This window comes from Peromyscus eremicus, chromosome 6 (genome assembly GCF_949786415.1).
Source record: "Peromyscus eremicus chromosome 6, PerEre_H2_v1, whole genome shotgun sequence".
Lineage (NCBI taxonomy): Eukaryota > Metazoa > Chordata > Mammalia > Rodentia > Cricetidae > Peromyscus > Peromyscus eremicus.
Window position 1 is genome coordinate 115,868,763 of NC_081421.1, and position 24,399 is coordinate 115,893,161.

A 24,399-nucleotide genomic window follows, 5' to 3' on the forward strand; every position below is an offset into this window, starting at 1 on the left:
AACACGTGTTGCATGTGGGCCTGGACATGAGGCGCTGTCTTGTAGCAGATGTGCTGGTCCTCTGGCTCTTACAGCACCCCGCCCCTTCTGCCTTGCTCCCTGAGCCTTAGGTGTACAGATCGTGTTGTTAGAAGCATTAATCGGTGATGGACACCCAACAGTCTGTTCTCTGCGTTTTGACTAGTTGTGGATTCCTGTGATGGTTTCCTCTGCCAGAAAAAGAAGCTTCTTTGATGAGGGGGTGAAAGCTGCACCTATCTATGAATACAAGGATGGGTATTTAGGATGCAGTTGGGACTTATACTCATTCTTCTGAACTTTAGACTTTTTTTTATAATTGATTCCTAATGGGTTTCACACCATGTACCCTAATCCCATTCATCTCCCTGTCCCTTCATATGTGGCCTCTGCTCTTGCAACCTCCCCTCCCCCCAAAAAAAAAAATAAAGTAAAATTTAAAACAAGCAAACAAACAAAAAACTAACAAAAAAAAATCCACCAATGTCCTAGTGTGGAAGCTGTAGTGTGACGCAGTGAGTCACACAGTATTCTCTTTAGTCCACACATCTATACTTGTAAGTGTTCATTGCAATGAGTCATCAGTCTGGTTCGAGGCCTCTGGCTTCTGCTACACTGGGCCCTCCCTGGGACTCCTCCTGGTTATCCTGTTGTTGCCTTGTGTCACAGAGATCCTGCAGCTTTGGGTCTCCAGGCCCGGCCCCTTCAGGTTTCGGCATGAATTTTAGACTCTTTAATGTAACTAGAGATTCAAGAATTTAAATAATGTTTAATAGTGGATCAAAGCTAAAATGATTTTATTTTCATAATACATGAATTTTCTCAGGTAAAAGTTCTTAGTTGTTAAGTTTATGTTTATCCCATAGGCTTCAAACAAAGATTTCTAAGTAAGAAAATGGACTTCTGGGACTTGAGCTTTTTGAGATGTATGCATGACAATGGAGTAGATGGTTATAAGGGGGGTTACAGGGAGACTAGTTAATCCCTCTAATTGCTTAGAAGGATAAATGTGGTAGAGCCAAGGGTTAATGGTGAGGTTGAGTGGCCTCATCTGTGAAAGGTAAGGATGATTTCAATAGAAACACAGGAATATAATTTACAACATTTGAGCCACACAGTTCAGCTCAGTTAACTCTTGAGAGAGGGCTATAACATAGTTTTTATATATTTGCTTGACTAGTTGAGTAAAATGTGGATTATTATTCTAAAATAGAGACTAAACACAGAAGAAGGAAAAGAATTTCAAACAAAGATTTCTAAGCAAGAAAATGGAATTCTGGGCCTTTATCATTATTTTGAGATCATATTTTGAGTGCCAGGATTAGATGTGGTGGAGGGGTCATATGAGTGCAATTGCCTATGTGGCCAGAAGAGGGCGATGGAACTCTTGGAGTTGGAATTCAAAAGGGTTGTGAGCTCCCCACCGTGGGTGCAGGGAATCCCACTCAAGTGCTCTGGAAGAACATCAACAGTTCTTCATTCCTGAGCCATCTCTCCAGCCCCTGGTTTATGCTTTTAGGAGGTCACTTTGGGATGCTGTGTGTATGTCAGAGAATGAGGAAAAAGAGCCCTGAGAACAGAGAGGTGATTTAATGTCAGTTAGCACAGCTTGATGGCACAGCACTAGGAGTCTGGACTACACAAAGCACTTGTTTAGTCCGGTGGAAATTTAAGTTTTGACAATAAAACGGTGCCAGCTGTAGAACTGTGACTTTCTTTTCAACTACTCTGGACATCACCATCACATAAAGAACTTGGAAAGAATTCTAGATGCTTAGAGCCAGCCCCCACAGTACTGAGGTGGGTTCACTTAGGGTATCCCATGGGTGATTAACAGCAACAATAACCACATTTATGTGGTATATATACACAATGGAATTTTATTAAGCCATAAAATGAAATCATGACATTTGTAGGAAAATGGATGGTAATGGAAATTATTATCTTGCATGAACTACCCCAGACCTTGAGAGACAAATAGCACATTTTCTCTCATATGCAAATCCTAGCTCTTTATTTTTATGTGTGTGAGTGTGTGAGGGATAGGACAGGGAACTAGAGTCTAGACAATAGTAAGAGAGAAGTCATAAGTGAAGGTTGAGGGTAAAGAAGAAGAGATGAAGAGAATTCTAGGATAAATGTAATATGAGAGCAGGGTGGAGGCTGTGGAGAGAGGCAGGGGCTAAGGGGAGTGTGGACAGATGAGCAAGAACCAAGTGTGGATGGAAATCGTACAGTGAAACTCATGATTCCGAGCGCTAATTTAAAAAGTAAAAACTATGATGAAAACAAACACTTTCAATCTTCCTGCTCTTCATCACTGAAGTACCATTGTTTCAACAGAACGTAACTGGTGCCAGACCAGGAAGATATCAGGGTTTGGGGAGTGGCAGAGAATTCTTCCATTCTCTGGCTGGAAATTGTCCGCTCTGTGGTTCAGTAACCTTGTAAAATTATTGCTACCACTCAGTGCAACAGAGCATGGCACGGGAACAGCATTCTACAGTGTTTATAATATAAAGTAACGAAAGAAAGCCACTAATAAGCTCTGCTATGGAAGTCTTCCAGTTACCATTTAATCTGAGAGGAGCTGGAACAGGCTGGGAGAGAATAAACAGCTCTGGGAGGGCAGGGTGAATTTGACCTAAAGGCAGAAATTTTATAGTAGCAAGAGGCTGTGAAGGATTCTCAGCTAGGACTGAGAGAAAGCAAACACCTTTGGCTGGATACCTTAGTTGACTCTACATTTGGGGAAGTATTAGTTTTTATTTACTTTTTTAAGATTTTAGGTTTCATTTACTATGTATGTGCATGCAGCTGACTGTGAGTGCCCTTGGGTACCAACAGAAAGTGTCAGGTCCCCTGGAGCTGGAGTTACAGGTGGTTGTGAGTTGGCCAGGTTGGTACTGGAACCAAACTCACGTCCTCTAGAAGAGTATCAAGCCCTCTAAAGCCCTCTCCTCAGTCCCTAGGTTTTATTATTTTAAACTTTTTTGAAACTTTCATATCTGTATACACTCCTCCCTTCCAACTCTTCCCCCACTCCCACAAAACATATCTCACACCTGCCTCCCAACTTTATTCTCTCTCTCTCTCTCTCTCTCTCTCTCTGCTCTACAAGTCCAATTAGTGCTGTCCATATGCCCATGTGTGGAGTCATTCGCTTGGGCACCTTCCCCCAAAGAAAAGTGACTCTCTGTCCCTTCAGCAGCCATCAACTGCCACTGGCCTTCCAGCTATCGTGGGGGTAAAGGACCCCCTCCTTCCTCAATGCTGGAACTTTCAACCCTCTTGACCTTGTGCAGAGCCACAGCTGCTGGGAGCTCATGCATGTAACAGACATGTCATGGCAGAGGCCAAACTTTCCTAGCTCACCTCCACACAGCTATGACACAAGATACCAGGAAAAACAAAGCTGACTTGAGTTAGTGCAGTGAACTGTGCTATTCTTACACCATTACCCACATACAGGTTCCATGTTTGAAATAACATGAGCTTTGTGGCATGTTTTAATGGCTAACAGTCCCTTAGTTTCTCATCTTCAATATTTTCCTGTGTACACTTGAATTATTTTTCCCATGTAAAGTTTAGCATCAGTCTTATCTAGCTTCACTAAAAATATCATCATTGTTTTTACTGGCTACAGTTTACACTGATAGATTAAAAGAGCATTGATAAAATTATGCAAGTGAGTCATCCTCTCTAAGAACAATGCCTGTCTTTTCATTTGCTCAAATCTCCTTTTCTATTTTTTTTTTTTTTTTTTTTTTTTGGTTTTTCGTGACAGAGTTTCTCTGTGTAGCTTTGCGCCTTTCCTGGAACTCGCTTTGGAGACCAGGCTGGCCTCGAACTCACAGAGATCCGCCTGGCTCTGCCTCCCGAGTGCTGGGATTAAAGGCGTGCGCCACCACCGCCCGGCCTCCTTTTCTATTTTTTGAGGAATATTTACAGTGTTTCCACATGGTAGTTTTGCACAATTCTTTTTAAATATGTTCCAATTTTATGATTTTTAAGATTTACTTTTTAATTTTTAAATTTTTCTTATTTTTTATTATTATTATTATTATTATTATTATTATTATTATTATTATTAACTTTGGTTCTTGGAGACAGGGTTTTTCTATGTAGTCCTGGCTGAATTGGAACTCACTCTGTAGACCAGACTGGCCTCAAACTCAGAGATCCACCTGCCTCTACCTCCGAGTGCTGGGATTAAGGTGTGCACCAACACCACCTGGCTGCAATTTTATATTTTCAATGCAATTTTTTGGTGGAGTTTCTCTACCTTTATATTCACTAGTAGGCTTTTGCATATGCACATAAAGACCATTAATTTCCCAGTGTTATTTTAAATTTTGATACTTTACTATTTCTTCTGAGTTAGACTTACCAGATCTTCCTAGGGCTTTGCCAATGTGCCATCGTGTAATTTGCAAACCCACACTATTTGAGTTCTTGCCGATTCTTACGCCTCTGACTCAAGTCTCATGGTGAATGGCTTCAGGAGGACACTAATACAGTGTCAGAGTTGGAAATACTGTACAACTTTGCCTGGCCCCTAAGCTCCCTGGAAATGGAGTGATTTCTCCTGATGTAAATTCAGGGATCAGGATTAAAGTATGTATATATTTGACTACATTAAAAAAAGCTATCAATTTCTATGTTTTAATTGGAAATGATCATCACATTTGATTAAATATACATGCATATTATGCATGTTATATCACTCAATGCTGTACATCTTAAGAGTTTAGACAAATTCATAATGGCACATCTCCATCATTGTAGTTTCATGAATAGTGTCATTGTCCTAAACCTCATCTGTAGTCTTCCTATTCATGTTAAAAACCATAGCAACTGGTTATCTTTGTATTGTCTCCATTGTTGGGCAGTATGTCATGTGGGGTTGGAATTATGTAGAGAGCATTTTGGACAGGCTTCTTCCCACTGTAATATGCACTTGAGGTTATATTGCATTGTGATAAAGCTGTCGTTCTGTTTTACTGAACTTGATCCTGTTTTCCTTTTGACCCATTGGTTGTTCACTTTTTTAATATTTAATGTTTATATGACAAGAAAATAATACTTTTGTCAGATGTAAGTTCTAGTCTACAAAAGCTTGCCCTTCCTTTTTGCATATTTACATTTGCTGTATCTTTACTTATGTAGAGTCTACTTGATCTGCCTAAGTTCAAAAGAGGGACTACACCCTTGGCGATCCAGTTGTCCATGGTAGCACAATTGTTCTCCTCTTCTCCATCCTCCATGGCCACCTTATGCTTTCTCATCCTCGGCTGGTCTAGGCATCTTACTGGTGGTCTAACCTAAATTTTCATAACTAAAGAACACATCCCAGGAGGCCTCCAATTTTTTATATGTTATTTCAAATTTTTCATTTTTCCTTCCTGCTTTATTGTGTAAAAGCCATCTCCTTGCATATGTTTCTCAGGGTCTGTTAGGCATGCTTGGAGAATGACTTTTCTTTCTGTTTGCTCATATATGGCCACAAGAAGTTCAAAGAGCCCCAGGGGCAGCCATAACTTTAAATTTTCCAGGAATTTGTGGTGTTTCTTGTTAAGAGAGACACTTTTGGATGCCAGGACCTCAGACCCTGTAGGGTCTAGGATTGTGTGACATGAAACATGAATCAGTGTATCATTGAGAATTACGGTAAATAGAACCACACCTCCTCCAACTTCTTGGTCTCCTTATATCTTCACTATTTGAGGCAAAGTGCCTTATAGAGGGTTTTTCATGAATACATCATGTGTCACTTTTGTTAAACCTTTAAAAGGCTGCTTCAGTGTCCAATGGGGAAGGCTGCCTCTATGTTTCAAGACAGCTTAAGGTCAGAAGATTGTATCCTGGGTCCACTCTCCTACCATGTGAAGAAGGCTCTAATTCAGAGGCTGGATCTGTGGAATTAGATACTATGGATTAGGCATTCTGTATAGCAGAGTAGAAGTTCCAAGTGCAGTAGAAGCAAATGGCGCCCATTGTCTGTGAAGACACTGATAACACTGAAATGGCAAGGGACCGAGTGTAATACACTTGTCACTAAGTGGCTAGTTGGCTTCCTGGGGGATGGTGATGTATTGGCAAATGAGTTTGTCTCTACTGCTGGCAGTTTGGACTAACATCATCATCAGTAACTGTTATCCAGCTTGGCAAAGGGAAGTCCATCTTTCAGACTGACCAACGTATAGCCCATGTCTTTCTTACCTTGTCTGTTTTCCTCAGACGCTACCCAATCTAGTCTGAAGGTTGCCAGTGACAAAAGGCTGGCCAATGTCAGTTAGATGAGACATTGTGTGCCCTTGATTCTTAGTTGGTCTTTGACATGTACTTCCTAGTGGGTCTCAGTATGTGATACAAAATCCTTTGCCCTTAGTGTACTGACCTACACATCCCTTCTATGACTGTAGCTATTTCCTCTTTTCTTCTCTTCTACTTCTCTTCTACCTGGACCTTTGAGCTCTCCATCCCACCTGAGGTCATGTCTCTCCAGGAAAAGAATGACCTGCCGACCTGCTCACAGATCTACTTGTTAAGCAGTTCTTTCCTCCCTGCTGTAACTCGGTATGCTCACAGTTGTGTCATGAAGTTGCTGTTCATCTCCAGCTGACAACCACTGAAGCTAACCCACAGCAGATCATGCTCAGCCTTTTTTCCTGCTCCATCTGGGTACATAAGTCCTGCCTTTCCATCACAACATGTACTGTCTTGTGTAAAAGACAGTCTGATGCATCTCTGAGACCTAACCTGGAAGTCTGGGCTATCTCCACATGCAGTTTTCTTGTGCTCTCCCCTGGACCTGTTTGTATTCAATTGTGGTTATAGAATTTTCCATCTCAATTTGTGACTTGGCAGTTCTCATTGAATTCAGGAAATACTGGGAAGTTTTGGGTGTAGATTCAGTTGATTCTTCAAGGGTCAAGCACTCTTGCTCTACCAAGACCTACTGACACCAAGAGTTATTTCCCAACAATCTTATTATTTTCAGCTGTGGATTACATGACTTCACTCTTGACTCCTGAAGATAGCACACTTCTCTTGCTGAAGATTGTTGTGAGCTGTATTGCCTCTGTCTGCATCTTCCACTTCTCTAATGCTGCAGGGTCTTCAGGAATGCTGCATTGACAGCAGAGCTGCATGGGGTTCCACTTGAACTGGCAATCTTCAGAGTACTCAGTATATGGAAAACAGTGGCTTTCCTACATATAGATATTTTTGATCTCAGAGTTCAAAGTGGCCTATCCTTCCTTTCGGTGACACAATGTATAATATTGTGCTTAATTTGTCCTGTAGGAGACAGTGCAGTACATTCATAGTCACTGGACTCATAAGACCTCAGAGAATTGGCCATCCCTTGAAACTTACTGGTTTATTCTCACTGTCTGGAGTATTCTTCATTCAGTATGATGTTATATGTTTAGTGGGTTGGGGTGTCGTTATGTAACATATTCTAATAGTGCAGACCCCTTCAGACGGTATTATTATAGCAGAAGTCTAGGAACACAGGAAAGCTATAAGTGACTATTTTCTAACCCACATGAACACAAACTTTTCATTTTCTGTTATAATTATAAAGAAAAGAATACATTTGCTAAATCAGTAACTACACAGCAAAGATGGGAAGTCTTAGTAATCTGTTGTCACAACGACACTACATCTGACCCAGCAGCTGCAACTGAGGCTGTGGTAGACTCCTGTCACTCCCTGGTGAAATAAACAATGTTCTAATAGCAACCTCCATCCCTGTATCTTTTAGGTCTTTGATGACAATGTTGACCTCTGATGTCCTCCTCATCCTTATCCAACACATGTATGCGTGCATGTGTGGACACATACACACCAAATATAAATATATATGACTAAAAAGTATGAAAATGTGTGTGATTGACTGATTCTCAAAACTCAGAGTTCCACCAGACTCCTGTCTTTTAGCCTTCTCTTTAGATAATCTAATATGTTGTTCATTTCCAATAGATCTTTTAGGAACAATCACTAAAAATCAAATGCTGAGGTTAATTAAATTATGTCCTATCTTCAAGTAATTTATGTTTTAGAAATTAGTGGTCAATATGCCAAAAGTTTACTTGCATTGTATTTAATATTTGATAAAATGAAAATTAAATAGCAAACCATTCCTTGAGAGACTAAGAACACACTAGTCTTTAGAGAAAATTGTAGTTTTGTTAAAAAATAAAAATATTTCTTTCCTGAGCCTCCCCATATCTCCCTTCTATCTCTGTTCTCTCTTGGGCATGGATTCTCAGCCTCCCAATCTCTCTCTGTCTGTCTTTGTTCTCTCTTGGGCATGGATTCTCAGCCTCCCAGTCTCTCCCTCTATCTCTGTTCTCTCTTGGGCATGGATTCTCAGCCCCCCAATCTCTCCCTCTATCTCTGTTCTCTCTTGGGCATGGATTCTTAGCCCCCCAATCTCTCTCTGTCTGTCTCTGTTCTCTCTTGGGCATGGATTCTCAGCCATCTCAAACAACCCCCATGCTCTTTTCCTTTGTATAATTTGCCCTTCAGTTACAGCCTGTTTTTAGTGAAGGACCAGATAAAGAGGTTTCATTCTGAGCAGTAAGTGATTGATATTTAAAAGTGAAATATTTCCCTCTCAAAGACATCTCCATTTCAACGTGGAATGGACACCTGAAACTAAGATAACAAAAAGTCTCTGATTATCCCATCCCCAGTGTCACATATTGAGCAAGGGAAAGTCCGTGGATGACTGGAAAATTCAATACTCCTGAAGTTAATCATATCATGAGACCAGGTATCTGCTCAAGGACTGGCCCACAGTTCTTACGAGTTCCTTCCAGACAGAAAGCTCCGAGTCCTAGGTGTAGTTGATAAAAGCCAAGAGTTCGGAAGCCGTCATGAGTGTTGGTATTTACCATCAGCATTCATGGGAACTGTCCCTTGATAAAGGTTATCTGGATAAAAATCCCCTTAAAACGCTCAAAACATATCTATTCTTAATGTTTGACTTAGTTCCTTCAAGTTATGAAATCACTGTAATAATGACATGGAGATCTGTGCATTTCTGTTCCTCAGAGAGTAGTATTACAGGTATGCTTTTAATAGAAATATATGTGATATTCAGGAAATTTTGCAGTTTCTCTAGGCATAGTAGCATCAATCTTGAGCACAGCTCACACACAGGCTCTAAGATGGTAGCAGGAGACTGAGGGTGTTTGTTGATTCAGCTGTTAAGTCCCCTGGGCTGTTGCTCTTGCCAAGTATTTGAGTTTGTGATGCTGGTTTTAGTAAGTGGGGCCAGCTACTTATCCCAAAAGTGAGTCAAGACCACTAATCCAGGAACGGGGCCAAGTAGTGGGTCCTCTTTGTCCATCCGGGTGGTCTTCATTTGAAACCAAGAATAGTTTGGCAAGTCTGTTCATATCAAATAGAGGCATTCTATTGCATGTTCATTTCACTGTTTCAATAGACTCAACTAGAATAAGCCAGCACCAGCCTGTGGCTACTATGTTAATGATTATATTCATGTAATGGATTCCTTTCACTTAAGTCAATTACTTCCTTGATATCTTTGATGATTTGGATTTGATTAAGAATGTTTTTTCTTTAGTTGTCATTTTAAAAATGGTGCTAATAGAGACTAGGGAGATAGCTCAGTGGTTAGGAATGCATGCTGCTTTTTCAGGGGACCTGTGTTCTGTTTCCAGGACCTACAAACAGCAGCTTACAACCAACTTCCTGTAATTCCAGTTCCAGAGGATCCAATGCTCTCTTCCATCTTCTGTGTGCACTGCACTCACATCCTCACACCCACAGTGTGTGTGCATGTGTGCATGCATGCATGCGCGCACACACACATGATTAAAGTGGTATTAAAAGAGTACATGCGATTAAACCATCAAATAAAAACATATTTATTGAGTTTCTACTATGCCCTTAGCTATACCCAATGAATATTGCAGAATATATTTTAACATATCACCCATACTTTGAAAAAGATGCATATTCTTGTTGGGAAAAGTATGATATACACAGGAGTGGAAGATTCATGTGAGAAATAAATGAGTGGTTGTTATGTTGGAGGAATAAAGTTAGTTGAGGTACAACTATCTCCCTTATGAGCACACATTGTACCGGAATGGAGAAACATACTCTTGATCATGATATAGCATGCCTGGTACTAAAGAGCCATCGGGATGGCTATTCTTGGCTAGCAATAGCTATTAGTTGTCAATGATAATTCCACATCTGGAATTAACTAACGCCCAAGTGGCTAGACATACCAGAGGGATTTTTAATTAATTAAATCATTTGAAGTGAGAAGACCCACTTTTAATCCAGATCTTTTGAGGTAGGAAGATCCACCTTTAACCTGGGCCACACCTTTGATGGTAGCCTAAATAAAGGACATGGAAGAAGGAAGCTTGCTCTCTCTTTGCCTGCTTGCTTTCGCTCTTGCTAGTGTGTCCATTCATTTGCTAGCATTAGAGCCTACCTCATCAGGATTCCAGCATATACTGAAGATGACATCCAACCTCATGGACTGAACAACTAGTGGATTCTTGGACCTTCCATTGGTAAACAGCCATTGTTAGACTACAGTCTGTAAGCCATTCTAACAAATCATATATACATATGTATTTGTGTATGTATGTGTGTGTGTGTTCCTTTAAAGCAGTTTTCAACCTTCCTAATGCTGAGACCCTTTACTACAGTTCCTCATGTTGTGATGACTCCAACCATAAAATTATTTATGTTGCAACTTCATAACTGTAATTTTGCTACTGTTATGAATTGTAATATAAATATCTGATATGTAGGATATCTGATATGCAACCCCTGTAAAAGGGTTATTTAACTCCCACAGGGGTCACGACGCACAGGTTGAGAACTGCTGCTCTAAAGGCCTCTGACTAGCACACCATATTAACAAAGACCTGCAAGATTTAAACACACTACCAAATCTAGCTGAGGCAAACCCTGAGGGGCATCATAGACCACATGGCATTGAGCTGGCAATATAGTGCATGGTTGTAGAAACTGGAGCTGGTATGTTCTTCTCAATGAGGCCTAAATGTATGTCTATGTAGTTCAAAGAGCAATAAATTTATTTGGAAAGGAAAACAAAAGAGAATATAAAGCTGTGGGCCCTAGGTCCATGACTGCTTCCAGCATTATAAATGGGCTTTGTTTTGCTGCACACACACCTTGTCTGACACTAAAATATTCATGCATGAAAGGAGACTTTCTTTGGGATAAAGTCTTCAGAATGTATTTCCATGAAGCCAAGACTTTTCCCCAAGAGTGCACTCAGTGACAAGAACAGTGTCTGGTACATTCAGTTGTGTTAAAGTGGGCAGACTGATGCTCACTAATTAAAACAGCAGAGAAATTCCTAATGAGTCAGGTAGATGGCAGATATTGAGTGTCTATAAATATATTTTTCTAAATACATGAATAAAATAGTGATCATGCTGTTATTCCCTGTGAAATAATTCAAAACCCAAGCTTCACTGAGTTTTACCTGGGAAGAAGTTCAGGGAAATAAATCTTAAGGTTTTTTTCCTCTAAAGGTCTTCTAATCATTACAAACCTGGGTACCACGACAGCATGACTACCTAAGCCATCCAATCCTAGCTGCCCCCTTGAAGTATAATTGGCATATAACAAATTGCATACATTTAAATTATACAATTCAACTTTTTTCCCGGTACGGGGTCTTCTATAGCCTAGGCTGGCCATGAATTCACTATGTAGCTAAGGATAGCCTCAACTCCACATCTTCCTGCCTCCACCTCCTAAGTGCTGAGATTATAGCCATGCACCACTACGCCTGAAAAATTACATGGTTCAATTTTTGACGTAAGAGTAAATCATGAAAACATCATCAAAAGCAAGTGAATGGAGATATAGTCCATCTTCAAACCCCTCATTTTCCTCACTTGTCTTTACAGTCATTTTCTATCCTTGCATTTCCTCCCAGCCTACTATATTCTATCTGCTTTTTGTCACTATTGATTATGAATTCCTAAATAGCAAGTAACAAACAGGGTGGTTTGTTTTAAAATTGTAAGTTTGATATAGCTTTGTGTGACCTTTACAAGAATACATGTGGACTTCCTGTCTGGCCTTGTCAGTGCCTTTAAGAGCGATATCAAAGATACATGGATGCTCTGTGGAACTGGGGACGGATGTGGAGCGATATCACAGATGTGTGGATGCTCTGTGGAACTGCGGACGGGTGTGGAGCGATATCACAGATGCATGAACACTCTGTGGAACTGGGGATGGATGTGTTGCATCATAAGGAATTACATTGTCTGTTGTTTGAGGACTTTCTCTGCGGGGCTTTCATGATGCTGAACATATGGGAGTCAGCTGCAGTGTTTTCTGCTCCAATACATAGAATTGCTCAAAGAAGAAAATGTATGATGAGGAGTAATCAATTGCAAAACTTTTCAAAAATCTCATAATGAAAACAATCTGGTTCTGAAGGCATTTTAGGTCTAAAACAGCAAAGGGAGGATGAAAGAGAACCAGATATCTCAACGGGGTCTTTACTTTGCATTTCTCTTGGCAGAAGCCAAGATTTTCTACATGTGGTTTTTCCTGAAGACAGAGAAGCTCCTCCGTTAGCAGCAGCCCCCTGCTCTACGCTTGAGTTTGGTTCCTATAGTTTGCCGGGAAAACAACTTTATCACTTTGCCCTTTCCAATGCTTTGTTGGTATTAACTTTTGGATGGCTTATTCTTATTCAGAAAAAGTCAGTTTAATCCTCCACTTAATATCTTTACTTCCCTGCTTGGAGTCACCGTTTTTGCTGACATGATGCATGTTTCCTAAAATGCAGAGGAACAAAATCCTATGACTGGATCCTGGGTCTCTGCTCAAATCGAACAGTCACTACAGGCCCCCGCTCTCCTGCTGGGTTTGCTCCTTCTCCTTTGAGTATGTAAGGCTGCAATCCTCTCCAGAGAAGCTATGCTAAGTTTTGTCTTTGTGCTTATTTAAGACAAAGGGTAACTTTTGAAACTATGTAACTGTATAATTATCTAAACTAGAATTAGTGAGGCTGGGTCATGGGGCAGCTGAGAAAGCGCTTGTGCTGAAAGCTTAGAACCCGAGTTTGATCTCCAGACCTCATGGAGAATCTCTGGGGCTCTCTCGAGTTTGAGCTCCAGACCTCATGGAGAATCTCTGGGGCTCTCTTGAGTTTGAGCTCCAGAACTCATGGAGAATCTCTGGGGCTCTCTCGAGTTTGAGATCCAGACCTCATGGAGAATCTCTGGGGCTCTCCGCCAACCTAGTTTACTCTACAGGTTCCAGGCCAATAAGAAATCCAATCTCTAAAGAACAGGTGGATGGCACCCGAGGAAGGGTGTGCAAAGGTGTCTGCTGGCCACTCACATGTGTGCAAACATGTGTAACATGTGTTTACACTGACACACAAGAGGATTCATTTTTAATTTGGCATCAGTTAAGACTATTAAACGTTTCTTTAGTATACTCTACACACACCAGCTAACAGACTAGGCTTTACCTAACTTCCTTGTACAAATTCATAATCTACATGTTGCTTTTATCAATTTTATTTTGTGACTGTTTTCTTAAATAAAATACTTCATTCATCTCTACTAACATTAAATTTCAAAGCTACTCAGAAGATAAGTACAATCCATATCATACTGTGTTCTGTGTATTTAAAACACAACAGGAGTAGCAAGTAACATCTATAGGAATTAAACATTTCAATGGTATTTAATAGTCTAAATATCATCTAGAACAATTTCTAATATTTTAAAGTACCATGAAAAATAACAGAAAATCCCAAGTTATCTAAAATACACTTTGTTTTCAAGCTATTATTATAATCAAGTATACTACTTACCTCAAAAATAAGGTAAAGTCTATCCAAACCTAAAGTCTATTGATCTTACCTGAGGACTAATTCAGTGAGTGAATTTTGCCTTTTCCAAAGATGTTCACCTCGTAGCACACAGTTGCCTACCACACAAACAGTTATGTAAATACCTGCATTAATTACCTTTCCTGTTGCTATCATAAAAATACTCCAACAAAAGCAACTTATGGAAGAAAGGATAATTTGGACTCCCAGTTCAAGGATATAGTTCATCATGTCAGAGAAGCCATGGGTGGCCGTGTTGCACCTGCAAAGGCAGAATAATTGTCATGCTTAGCTGGCATCCTCTTTTCTATGGAATCCAGGACCCAGGCCTATGGACTGGTGTTGCCCACAGTGGAGGTGGTTCTCTCCACCTCAGTTAACCTAATCAAGATAATCCTTCACAAGCATGCCCAGAGGCTAACCAAAATATCCCTCACAAGGTGTGCTCGGAGCAATGTCTCCTAGGTTATTCCAGATACTGCGAAGTCAATGATCAGTATTATCCATCACAGTACTCAATACCAATTCCTTAAACAACAACAAAGACTTATTGAGGTATATAATTGGTATGGAATAAAATCCAAATATTTGAAATATCCAATTGAATAATTTTCATTTATGGATAATTTATGATATCATTATTGAGTCAAAACAACAGATGTATCTACCAAAGCCAGCAATTGCATCTTTATAATTTTTTTATTTTTTATTTTTCTTCTATTCTTCCTGCCCTTTTTCTTCATAGGATACCTTTTTCATCACTCTACATTAATACAATTTTCCAAAGTATTCTTACAAATGACTCATAGTTTATGCTCTTCTTTTGTCTGGCTTTTTTCACTTAGCATAAGACCCTTGGGGTTCATACAGTTCGTTCCATCTTGTGATTGATCTTCATTAACTCAGCCATTAGATTTACTTTTGTTTGTTATTTATCCACTTGTAATTTTTAATTGAAGAAATATAGAGCTTAATAAAAAGCAGAAATATATTAGCCCTATTGGAAAGCTACTCGAAATGTCAATGTGAGCCATAAAATGCCATATATTTACCTTACTAAGAAACTGGTTTTTTGAGCTTTTGGCTACCACTAAGTAAGAAGGCAGTATTTCACTTTTATGATTTCCTAGGAAATGAATATAATCTGCTAGTGCCTTGGTTCCCAGGTTTTGCTATAAAAATGCATGTGAATTAGTCTCCAGCCTTGAGTGATTAGAGAATAATAAAATTTTGTTTTTACTGGAGAGAACACAGAATCACTCTCAGTACAGCAAACATATGTGAAGGCTCTGAAAATAGAAGCCACATTTGCACTTATTATTTTTAAAGCTACTTCATTTTTCTGCTTCTCAGTAACAATTTTGATCAGACTTTCTGTTAAGAAAGCACCAGGCCGGGCGGTGGTGGCGCATGCCTTTAATCCCAGCACTCGGGAGGCAGAGCCAGGTGGATCTCTGTGAGTTCGAGGCCAGCCCGGGCTACCAAGTGAGTTCCAGGAAAAGGCGCAAAGCTACACAGAGAAACCCTGTCTCGAAAAACCAAAAAAAAAAAAAAGAAAGCACCAGAAGTCAGGCTGTTCCTCCTCCTCCCCCTCCTCCCCCTCCTCCTCCTCCCCCTCCTCCCCCTCCTCCTCCTCCCCCTCCTCCTCCTCCTCTCCCCTCCTCCTCCTCCTCCCCCTCCCTTTTCTCCTCTTCCCCTTTCTCCCCCTCCCTCTCCTCCCTCTCCTCCTCACTAAGGTATCATGCTTTCAAGTGTGATGTGAAGACTTAACAGAAACAGTGAAGCTGTTTGTGGGAGGAAAATCTTCTGACTTGTTAATGTTATTTTAAATTTAAAGCAATGAGTCGGGACATCCTTACCAGATTTTTGTTCCTTATTTTTCTTATTGTAGATTTGTCTGCCACTATGATTTTTAAAAATAAGTTTTGACCCTAAGGATATACTTTAATTTTTTAGTGTGTAAAGTCTCTGACATTTCACTGTTTAGCGTACATATCCATGTCCCATCGTTGGCTTTACAAATTGAGCAGTAAATTTAAACATTAAAAAGTTCCTTTCTGGTTGTTATCACTAAAGCTCAGCTGATCCAGTTAACTCTGTTTTTTAATATATTATTTAAATGGCAAGCTCTTTACTTGGGAGTAGTCCAGCTATGAATATTTAAAATGAAAATGGTTTTTGGCCAATTTTCTAAGCTTGCCCATGTGGGAAGGAATAGAGTTTTTTTTTTTTCTATTAATAATTGTGCTGACATGCTTCTGAGATTTTCAGTAAACTCTTAATTTTGAAACATTCGACTTGCTTAACTCTAGTATGAGGTTTGAGCTGGTGACCTCTTTGTCTGTCGTACCTCAAGTCTTTTCATGTATCCTGTTGATATTTGGACCCACAAAGGGTGCAGGTGCAGGTTCACACATATCAGATACCCCATGTTTAACTGGGATTACCTCACTAATTTTGTCAGTTTTATTGTAAAATAAATCACAACCACAAGAGACTGTACAACAAATGTGTATCACACACCCATTTCAGACACATTTCCTTGTAAGTACTGTTAGGTTAGAGTACAATCGCTTGCTGGCACCCAAAGCCTTCTTGAGTCTTGCTTTTGTTTTTAAATTTGCTGTGTCTTTTGGTCTCCAAGTTCACTCCCCATTCTTCTCTCCCTTATAATTTAGCTGTGAAGCACTCAGCCACTTAACTTATAGCATCTTCCACAGTCTGTGTTGATTATAGTCCCATAGTGTAGTTTTGCATGTTCCTTGATTTGTGTTTTTCTTGAAAATTGCTAGTCTCATGACAGAGTCCTGATCATATTGAGGTTTCTTTTGCTTGTTTGGGCAAGGCAGCGGGTCATCCTGTGTTCTTCCATCAGTAAGAACATGCTTTGTCATCCTTTTGTGTGTGCATGTGTGTGGGGTGTTACTGTAGGTCTAAACACAATGCCAAGTCCATGAGATAATTTGAGGGGATGAAAAACAGATTTTCATGCTTTGTCATTTCTTTGTGGAAAGGGCTGGAATGCCCTTATCTACTTTGGGAGAAGATTGCATACTCTTACCTACTATTTGGATGGAAGTTGTATAGAATATAAGCAAAGGCAAATGAATGCTTAATTGTTAATTTTTGTTATCACTTTCCAGGTAATGAGTTAGCTTCCATTTATCTTCTATACATGGTATAGAAGTATTTGAACTTACAAATTTAAATATATTTATTGTGGTTAAATTTAATCCAATTTTTCTCCCCATTGAAAAAGATTTCTTTCCCCCAAATATTTGGCTTGTAGAATCTTATCCAAGCTCCTTAAGAGTTATTTTTCAAATGGCCCTAGTTTCAATGCTTCTGATAGCTTTCTTGATTGCTGGTATGATAACGTGTTCTGGGGTCATCTGGATAATGGACAAGTCACGAATGTAGCCATGAGGGTGCTCTGAGCCAGTGTTCTGAGTGGTTGTAAATGGAGACCCAGGATGCAAGTAGCCACAGTACATGCTGTCCTCTTTTTCAAAAGAAATAAGTCAGTCACTCAACAATAACAACAGCAACAAAACTTTTAAAAGCAATTACTGCACAGCAGATGTCATAGTACTTGCTGGGAGTATGAGAGTGGAAAACACATGAAGTAACCCAAGGTGTTTACAATCTTACATGAAAAATAAAACAAGACAAGACACTGTTAACTTATTTTGTTGTGTGAGAGTTTTAGGAGAAGAGAAAGAAATATTTAAAGGGAGAGTATAAGTCCCTTTGGCTTGGAACACCAGGTAATATTCACTCAAGTAGTGGATGCAGAGTGAGGGAACAGAGTAGAGGATTTATGGAGTACATGGAGTTCAATGAGCAAGTGTTTCAGCAAGAACTAGAAGACAGGTATATTGCTTCAAGGCCAGTAAATATAATCTATTCAAGAGAGAAGGCTTGAAATTAGGTAAATACAATTTTACATATGCATGAATATAAATGCTAGCATAGTTTACCTGGTTCCTTTTGATCAGTTAAAAAAATCCATATATCTGTGTTCACTATTCCATGACCCTTGGAAATCAAACCTTGTGGTAAATCCTTTAGGTACATACCTTTTTTGTCTTTTGCCACAAATCTCCTCCACATAATCCAAAATTTTAATCTGGGATATAAATTGCCAGAGTACACATGTTCTAACTAGAAATGGACTTTCTTCATTGTGACTAAATCAATAAAGGAAAGCCTAGTGATGATGATGTTGTTTGAAATTGAGCATGAGGTACTGTGTTCTAATTCATTATATCAGCAGAAGTTTCAACCTCACCATTTTAGAGCAACAGGCCAGGCCTTTCCCAGCATGAACTTTAGTTAACACTATGATGCATTTCATTTTGGGAACCAAGTACTTTAGACTGCTAATATAGTTTCCAAAGGTGAAATTATGATTCTGATGCAAATACATACACAGATAAAATTTTCTTAAGCTAATTAATTAGATAATAAAGAGACAATGTAAAAATATACTTAGAGGAGCTAAGGATAGGCAATCAAGTCAGGGATTCTATGATAGATAGGTAGGTTTGACGCAAAGCACATTGACATCCTATACATAAGGTGATGATTTTTTACTAGATAGAAGTAGACTGTGTCTGCACTTAACAAAAGTTCATTGTAACCAAACAGTGAACAGTGAGTCTTACAAAGTGCATTACTTTATTGTTTGATAGTTCAATGTCTGGTATGACATTGGAAGGGTGTGTTATTCTTCTCCTTCTCTTAGACAGGACCACAGTGATTTCTTTAAGCCTGGAGACTGTGACTCATTAATAAAGTAAATTTTCTTGTTTTAGGATACCGAGTTTTTATCCTACTATGGAACAATTGTCTAATAATCATTAACACTGAGTTTTGAAGAATATAAATTGTTTTAACTGGGCATGGGATACAGACAAAGGAGGGTTTTATATGCTTAATAAATTTAAAGTAATTTGCTGTGGAATAAACTCTCTACCTTTTTATGTCCACCAGGGTTTTCCAGGAGATATTGGGATTCCTGGACAAAATGGACCTGAAGGACCAAAGGTAAAAAGCAAATAAAAACCATACTGGATGTAGATATCTAGAGTTTTCTCATTTAAATTCATAATATGTGTAGAAAAAGATCTTAAGAATATCAGAATTATCAGTAATTAAGCATTTTGAGTTCAGAATCCAGTCAGTTCTAAATGATTTTCTAAGTTCGTTATAGTTACTAGAGGGATAATATTTGAAAATCATAGATATCAGTCCAAAGGGTGTTTTAGAGACAACAAAAATGAGAACATTTCTTAAAAGTCATAGTGGACAGAAAATAAGAGAGAAATTTCTGATGACTGGAACACTTCAACACTGATAAAATGCCCACTCTTACCGTATAAGAAAGCCTGTGGTATCCCAGAGCCTTGATGTAACACAAGGCACCTGGAGAAACCAAAGTGTCCTCACTCCAGTTACTGCTGCTCTGGTGTGCGCGAGGATGCTGCTCTGGTGTGCGTGAGGATGCTGCTCTGTGTGTGCGCGAGGATGCTGCTCTGTGTGTGCACAAGGATGCTGCTCTGTGTGTGCACAAGGATGCTGCTCTGTGTGTGCACAAGGATGCTGCTCTGTGTGTGCACAAGGATGCTGCTCTGTGTGTGCCAGGGATTCAGCATCAAAAGTTTCAGTATCAAGACATGCCCCAGGTACCAGTACCATGCAGGCTAGGCACCATAAACAAACACGCATCGGAAATAGAACTGGAGTGATGAAGTCTGGAATTTGAGGGTAGAGGAGGTGAACCCAAGCTCAAGTGGAAAGTGTTAGTATATATGGAGAGAGAAGCAGGGACAGTGAAGGCTGGACAGATGTTAATAACAGCTGTGTTCGTCTGTGTACAGTGCTGTCGGGTGATACAGTGGCATGGTAAATGTTTTAGATTAGATCATTTTAGTTTTACACAATGTTATCAGGTAGACAGTACCCCCTTTGTAAAATGTCATAAATATTAAGATAGTCACTCAAGGGACGGAGAGATCGCTCAGTGGGAACGGTATTTGCCACAACGTGTGACAACCAGAGCTTGAGCCTCTAAACCTCCTTGGTGAAAGTAAAGAACAGATCCACAAAAGTTTTCTTCCTCCATCCATGTGTTTATCACAGCGTATACAGGAACACATATGTGAGTGCAATGAATAAATACTTCGAAATGTAAACAGAAGGTATTTACTCAGTCCCATAACTGTAAAGTAGCAGAACCAGGCTTGTCACAAAGAGGTAACTGCCAAGTCTGAGCTCTTCGTCACTGAGCTTGAATCACATCGTCAGGAACACTCACAGTCAGACTGCAGTTTCTACTTTATCTGACAGGTATCAGGGAGTAATCAAAGGTATTTAAGTAGCAAATATACCATCTGGTTGTGTCTTTAAAAGATAACCCTAAAGTCAATATAAAGGATAGTTTAAACTAGGAAGAAATAGAAGAACATGGGAAGTACAAAAATCTAGACAATGGCCTGGAGGGATCGCTCAGCAGTTGACTAAGAGCATGTACTGCTCTTACAGATGACCCAAGTCTGATCCCCAAAACCTATATTAGGTAACCTACAGTGACCCATAACTCTAGCTCCAGGGGGATCCAGTGCCTATGGCCTTCTAGGGCAACTGCTCATGTACACACACACACACACACACACACACACACACACACACGTAAATTGGTTTTTTATTATAGAAAATTATAAGGGAGATAAGGGAGATGCCAGGCAGGCACTGGATATGCTTCCTTGTCCAAGCCTATAGGTAGAAAAGGCATGGGGTGGGGCTCCTCAGACTACCTGAGCATTGGCTGTGGGTCCTGGGTTCTATCTGAGGATTGGGGTGAGTGCATGAGGCTCCTATTTAAGAAATCAGCTTCACCAGACTGGACCAGAGCACAGGATGTGCTAGTGAGGATAGGCCTGGAGAAATAATAAAAATCTGAAATAGAACATTTATTCATTCAACAAATATTTATTGGGTGACTCCCAAGTGGGAGCTACTGTGCTGGACCCTAAATAGAAAGCCCTAATCTATGTTTTCAAGAACTTTACAAGCTGGGCCTGAAGAGATGGTATTCCAGATAAAGTGCCTGATGCACAAGCAAGAAAATTCAAAATTTCAGATCCCCAACACCCACAGAACAATCTGGGTATGGTAGAGATGCGGGAACACCCAGGGCTCATGTTCCAGCCGTTCCAGCCAACTGGCAATCTCCAGGTTCAGTTAGAGACCCTACCTCAAGGAAAAATAAGATGGGACGTAATAAAGGAAGACACCCAACAACATCCTCTGGCCTCTACATGCACACACACACACACACACACACACACACACACACACACACACACACACCACAGTGAAAGGAGTACAGAGTTGTGGGACTCGAATCAACGTGATGAGTGAGGAGTTTGTGAGGCAGACAAGTGGGCTGTGTGACATTCAGGAAAAGGAAACTTATGAGGGGATGGAGCTGCAGTATTTGGAAAGTATTTAACAAAATGTCACTCGCTATTTATCTGAAATTCAAATGTGACTGTGCATCCTGTGTTTTACCTGGTAACCTCACCTGCCACCCACCAGCTTCCCTCTGTGCAGCCATTTTTCACTTCTTTCTGTGGCTGTGAAGTATGCCTCTGCACGTCCATGTCCCACATATGCTTTGCATCAAATCCTCTCTGGAGTTCTAAGCAACATTGTGCCATCAATTAGAACCTTTTACCATTTCTCCTTGACTCAAAATTTCCCCACTTTACTTTGGAAACCATTTTCACTGCCAATGTTGTAGCTTAGGCCCTCTTCATTTTTATCCAGGATTAGTGTGGTAGACCTCCAGTTACTCTCCCTGCCTCCAGTCTGGCATTCCTCCAAACCCGCAGTGGCGATGCCAGAGGAAAAATCTGTGGAAAGTGTACATCACAGCCTGCCACTGCCTGAATCCTTAAGTTATCTGAAGTGCATGTCTGTGAAGACTTGCGTGTCCTTCCCCTTAACACGAGGTTCTCTGCACACTAACCTTAACTCTGCAGCGTACACTCACACTCATCCTTGCTTTTCAAAGCATCATTGCTGTCAAATTTTATAGATTAACAGACCGTGCTGTACTTGTTCAAATTTCATAGCTTCTTTGATGCTGTTCTTTTATCAGGGTGTAGCCTTCTTTCCTTTACCTTTCATCATCCATCACGTACAACACTGGCCAAGTTTCCTCAACATCTAAGTTAGCTGTTTCTCCCCTGTGTTCCTGAAAACCCTCTACTGAGCAATTCTCACCATGTATTCTACCTGATTTTATGCTTGTCTGCCTCTCTGCTAGACTCAAAGACAGGGTCTTTGAGAGAAGAGATTGAATGATCTGAAATGTATTACAGTGACTAGAATAAAATGCTAGGAATTTCATAATAGGAACTTGATATGCACTGACTGGGTGATTTGTTGACTAGCTATGGGTAAAAGTTACTTTAAAGATACAAAAAAAAAGCCGGGCGGTGGTGGCGCACGCCTTTAATCCCAGCACTTGGGAGGCAGAGTCAGGCGGATCTCTGTGAGTTCGAGGCCAGCCTGGGCTACCAAGTGAGTCCCAGGAAAGGCGCAAAGCTACACAGAGAAACCCTGTCTCGAAAAACCAAAAAAAAAAAAAAAAAAAAAAAAAAAAAAAAGATACAAAAAAAAAAGACAACTTGATACCCAAAAGAACATGATAGAAGAAAGAGGAATAAAAAGTAAAACCAAGACTTTCAGTTGAGTTTCTTGTCATTGAACTTTAGTGGGAAAGTTAAGTAGGGAACTTGGGAGAATTTGCAGCTCTGGATGAGTATGACAAAATGCTTATTTTGATATATAGAAATAATAGTCATCAGTAAACCAAGATAAAATGTAGAAATAAGAAGGCAAAAGAGATGGGTAATGTAGAGAATGGCATTAAGATGTCTCCTCTCTACTCTAGTCTTTCCCTGCTTAGGAACTTGAACATAAGCATCTTTATTTATTTGTTTATTATTCACTCAATAGTTCATTCACTCAATCCTTGTTGAGCTGCCTTTTTGTGTTATGTCAGGTATTAAATGTGCAATAATAACGATTATATAACTACAGTGCCTCTTGTGGATGCCTCTTGTTCTAATTTGGCAAGGAAGATAAAAAGAAGTTATTACAAACTATAAGAAGCACAATATAAAAGAATGGTAGAGCCTGGAGAGATAGGTCAATAGTTAAGAAAGATGGCTGCTCTTGCAGAGGACCCAGATTCAGTTCACAGCACCCACATGACAGCTCACAATGGCCTATACCTTCATTTCCAGGGGATCTTACACCCTCTTCTGGCCTCTACAGGTTCCTGCACATATATGGTACAGATAAACTCATGCAGATACACACACCATACATACACATTAAAAAATAATAAATTATTTAAAAGAGTTGATAGCGCACTGTGAGAGCCTCAAAAGTTGAGCAATAGAGTCTGTCTTTGGAAATCAGGAAATGATCACTGAGCTTAACATATAAGGATGAATGTCATGCTTATGAAGATCCATATTGCATTTCAGTTTGGGGATCCTGTTTCACTTGTTTGGTGGAGAATAAGAGAACTAAAGTCAGCTGAATTTTTTAATATGGCTGCCATGGTCATCTTAAGAAGTTTGTTCTAGGCAGTTCTTTCAGTCTTACAGTAATTAAATGTTAAAAGTGGGGACTAGGGAGCTGGCTCAGCAGGTAAGAGCACTTGCTGCTCTTTCAGAGAACTCAGGTTCACTCCTCAGCACCCACATCAGGTGGCTCACAACCACTTGTAACAGTTTCAGAGAATTTGAACCCCCCTTCTGCCTTCTCTGGCATGTGCTCATGGTGCACATACAGAAAAGCAGGCTCACATGCACACAAATAAAATAATGAAAACAAATGTTAAAAGTAGGTCAGTGGACCTTCCAGATAGCTCAGCAGGTAAAGGTACCTGACACCAAACAGGGATGCCCAAACCTACAAAAGACAGAGCAGACTCTCACAAGCGTGCACACACACACACACACCTTTTTAAAAAGTGGACCAAAAGGCCTGAAAGCTAGATACTTTGACAAATACCAATGGTTGAATTGACAATGAATAATTATTGCTTTTTGGAGTATTTATTCTAAAAGTATTTATTCAATAGACATGAACTTACAGATTCATTAACACAAACAATGTGAGACTAAATGAGTTTATATACATCACTGAAGTTTAAAACAACTTTTAGGAGGCATGATTTTATTAAAAGAACCAGAAAGTGTATTAAAAAATACCAATATGACTCTGTGTTTTAAGAATGAGAGATCCTGATTTTATCTATACTCTTGGTCTTTCTCCTTTGTCTTGAAATTTTTCTAGAAACAGGAAAAAATAAAGCCAAACATAGTTACATGATAAATATGATGTGTTTCTTTCCTGTCATAGAAGCATCCTAAACTTCCTGTATGTTTATGGCATGT

At 39.8% G+C, this 24,399-nt stretch overlaps 1 protein-coding gene across 1 annotated transcript in view; it reads left to right on the forward strand.

The window, feature by feature from the left end:
* Positions 1-24,399, forward strand: part of Col24a1 (collagen type XXIV alpha 1 chain) — a 293,451-nt gene that overhangs the window by 81,635 nt on the left and 187,417 nt on the right. Inside the window, exon 20 of the mRNA XM_059266384.1 lies at positions 18,911-18,964. Within this exon, the coding sequence (XP_059122367.1) occupies positions 18,911-18,964 (54 nt within the window). The remainder of the gene's footprint in view (positions 1-18,910; positions 18,965-24,399) is intronic.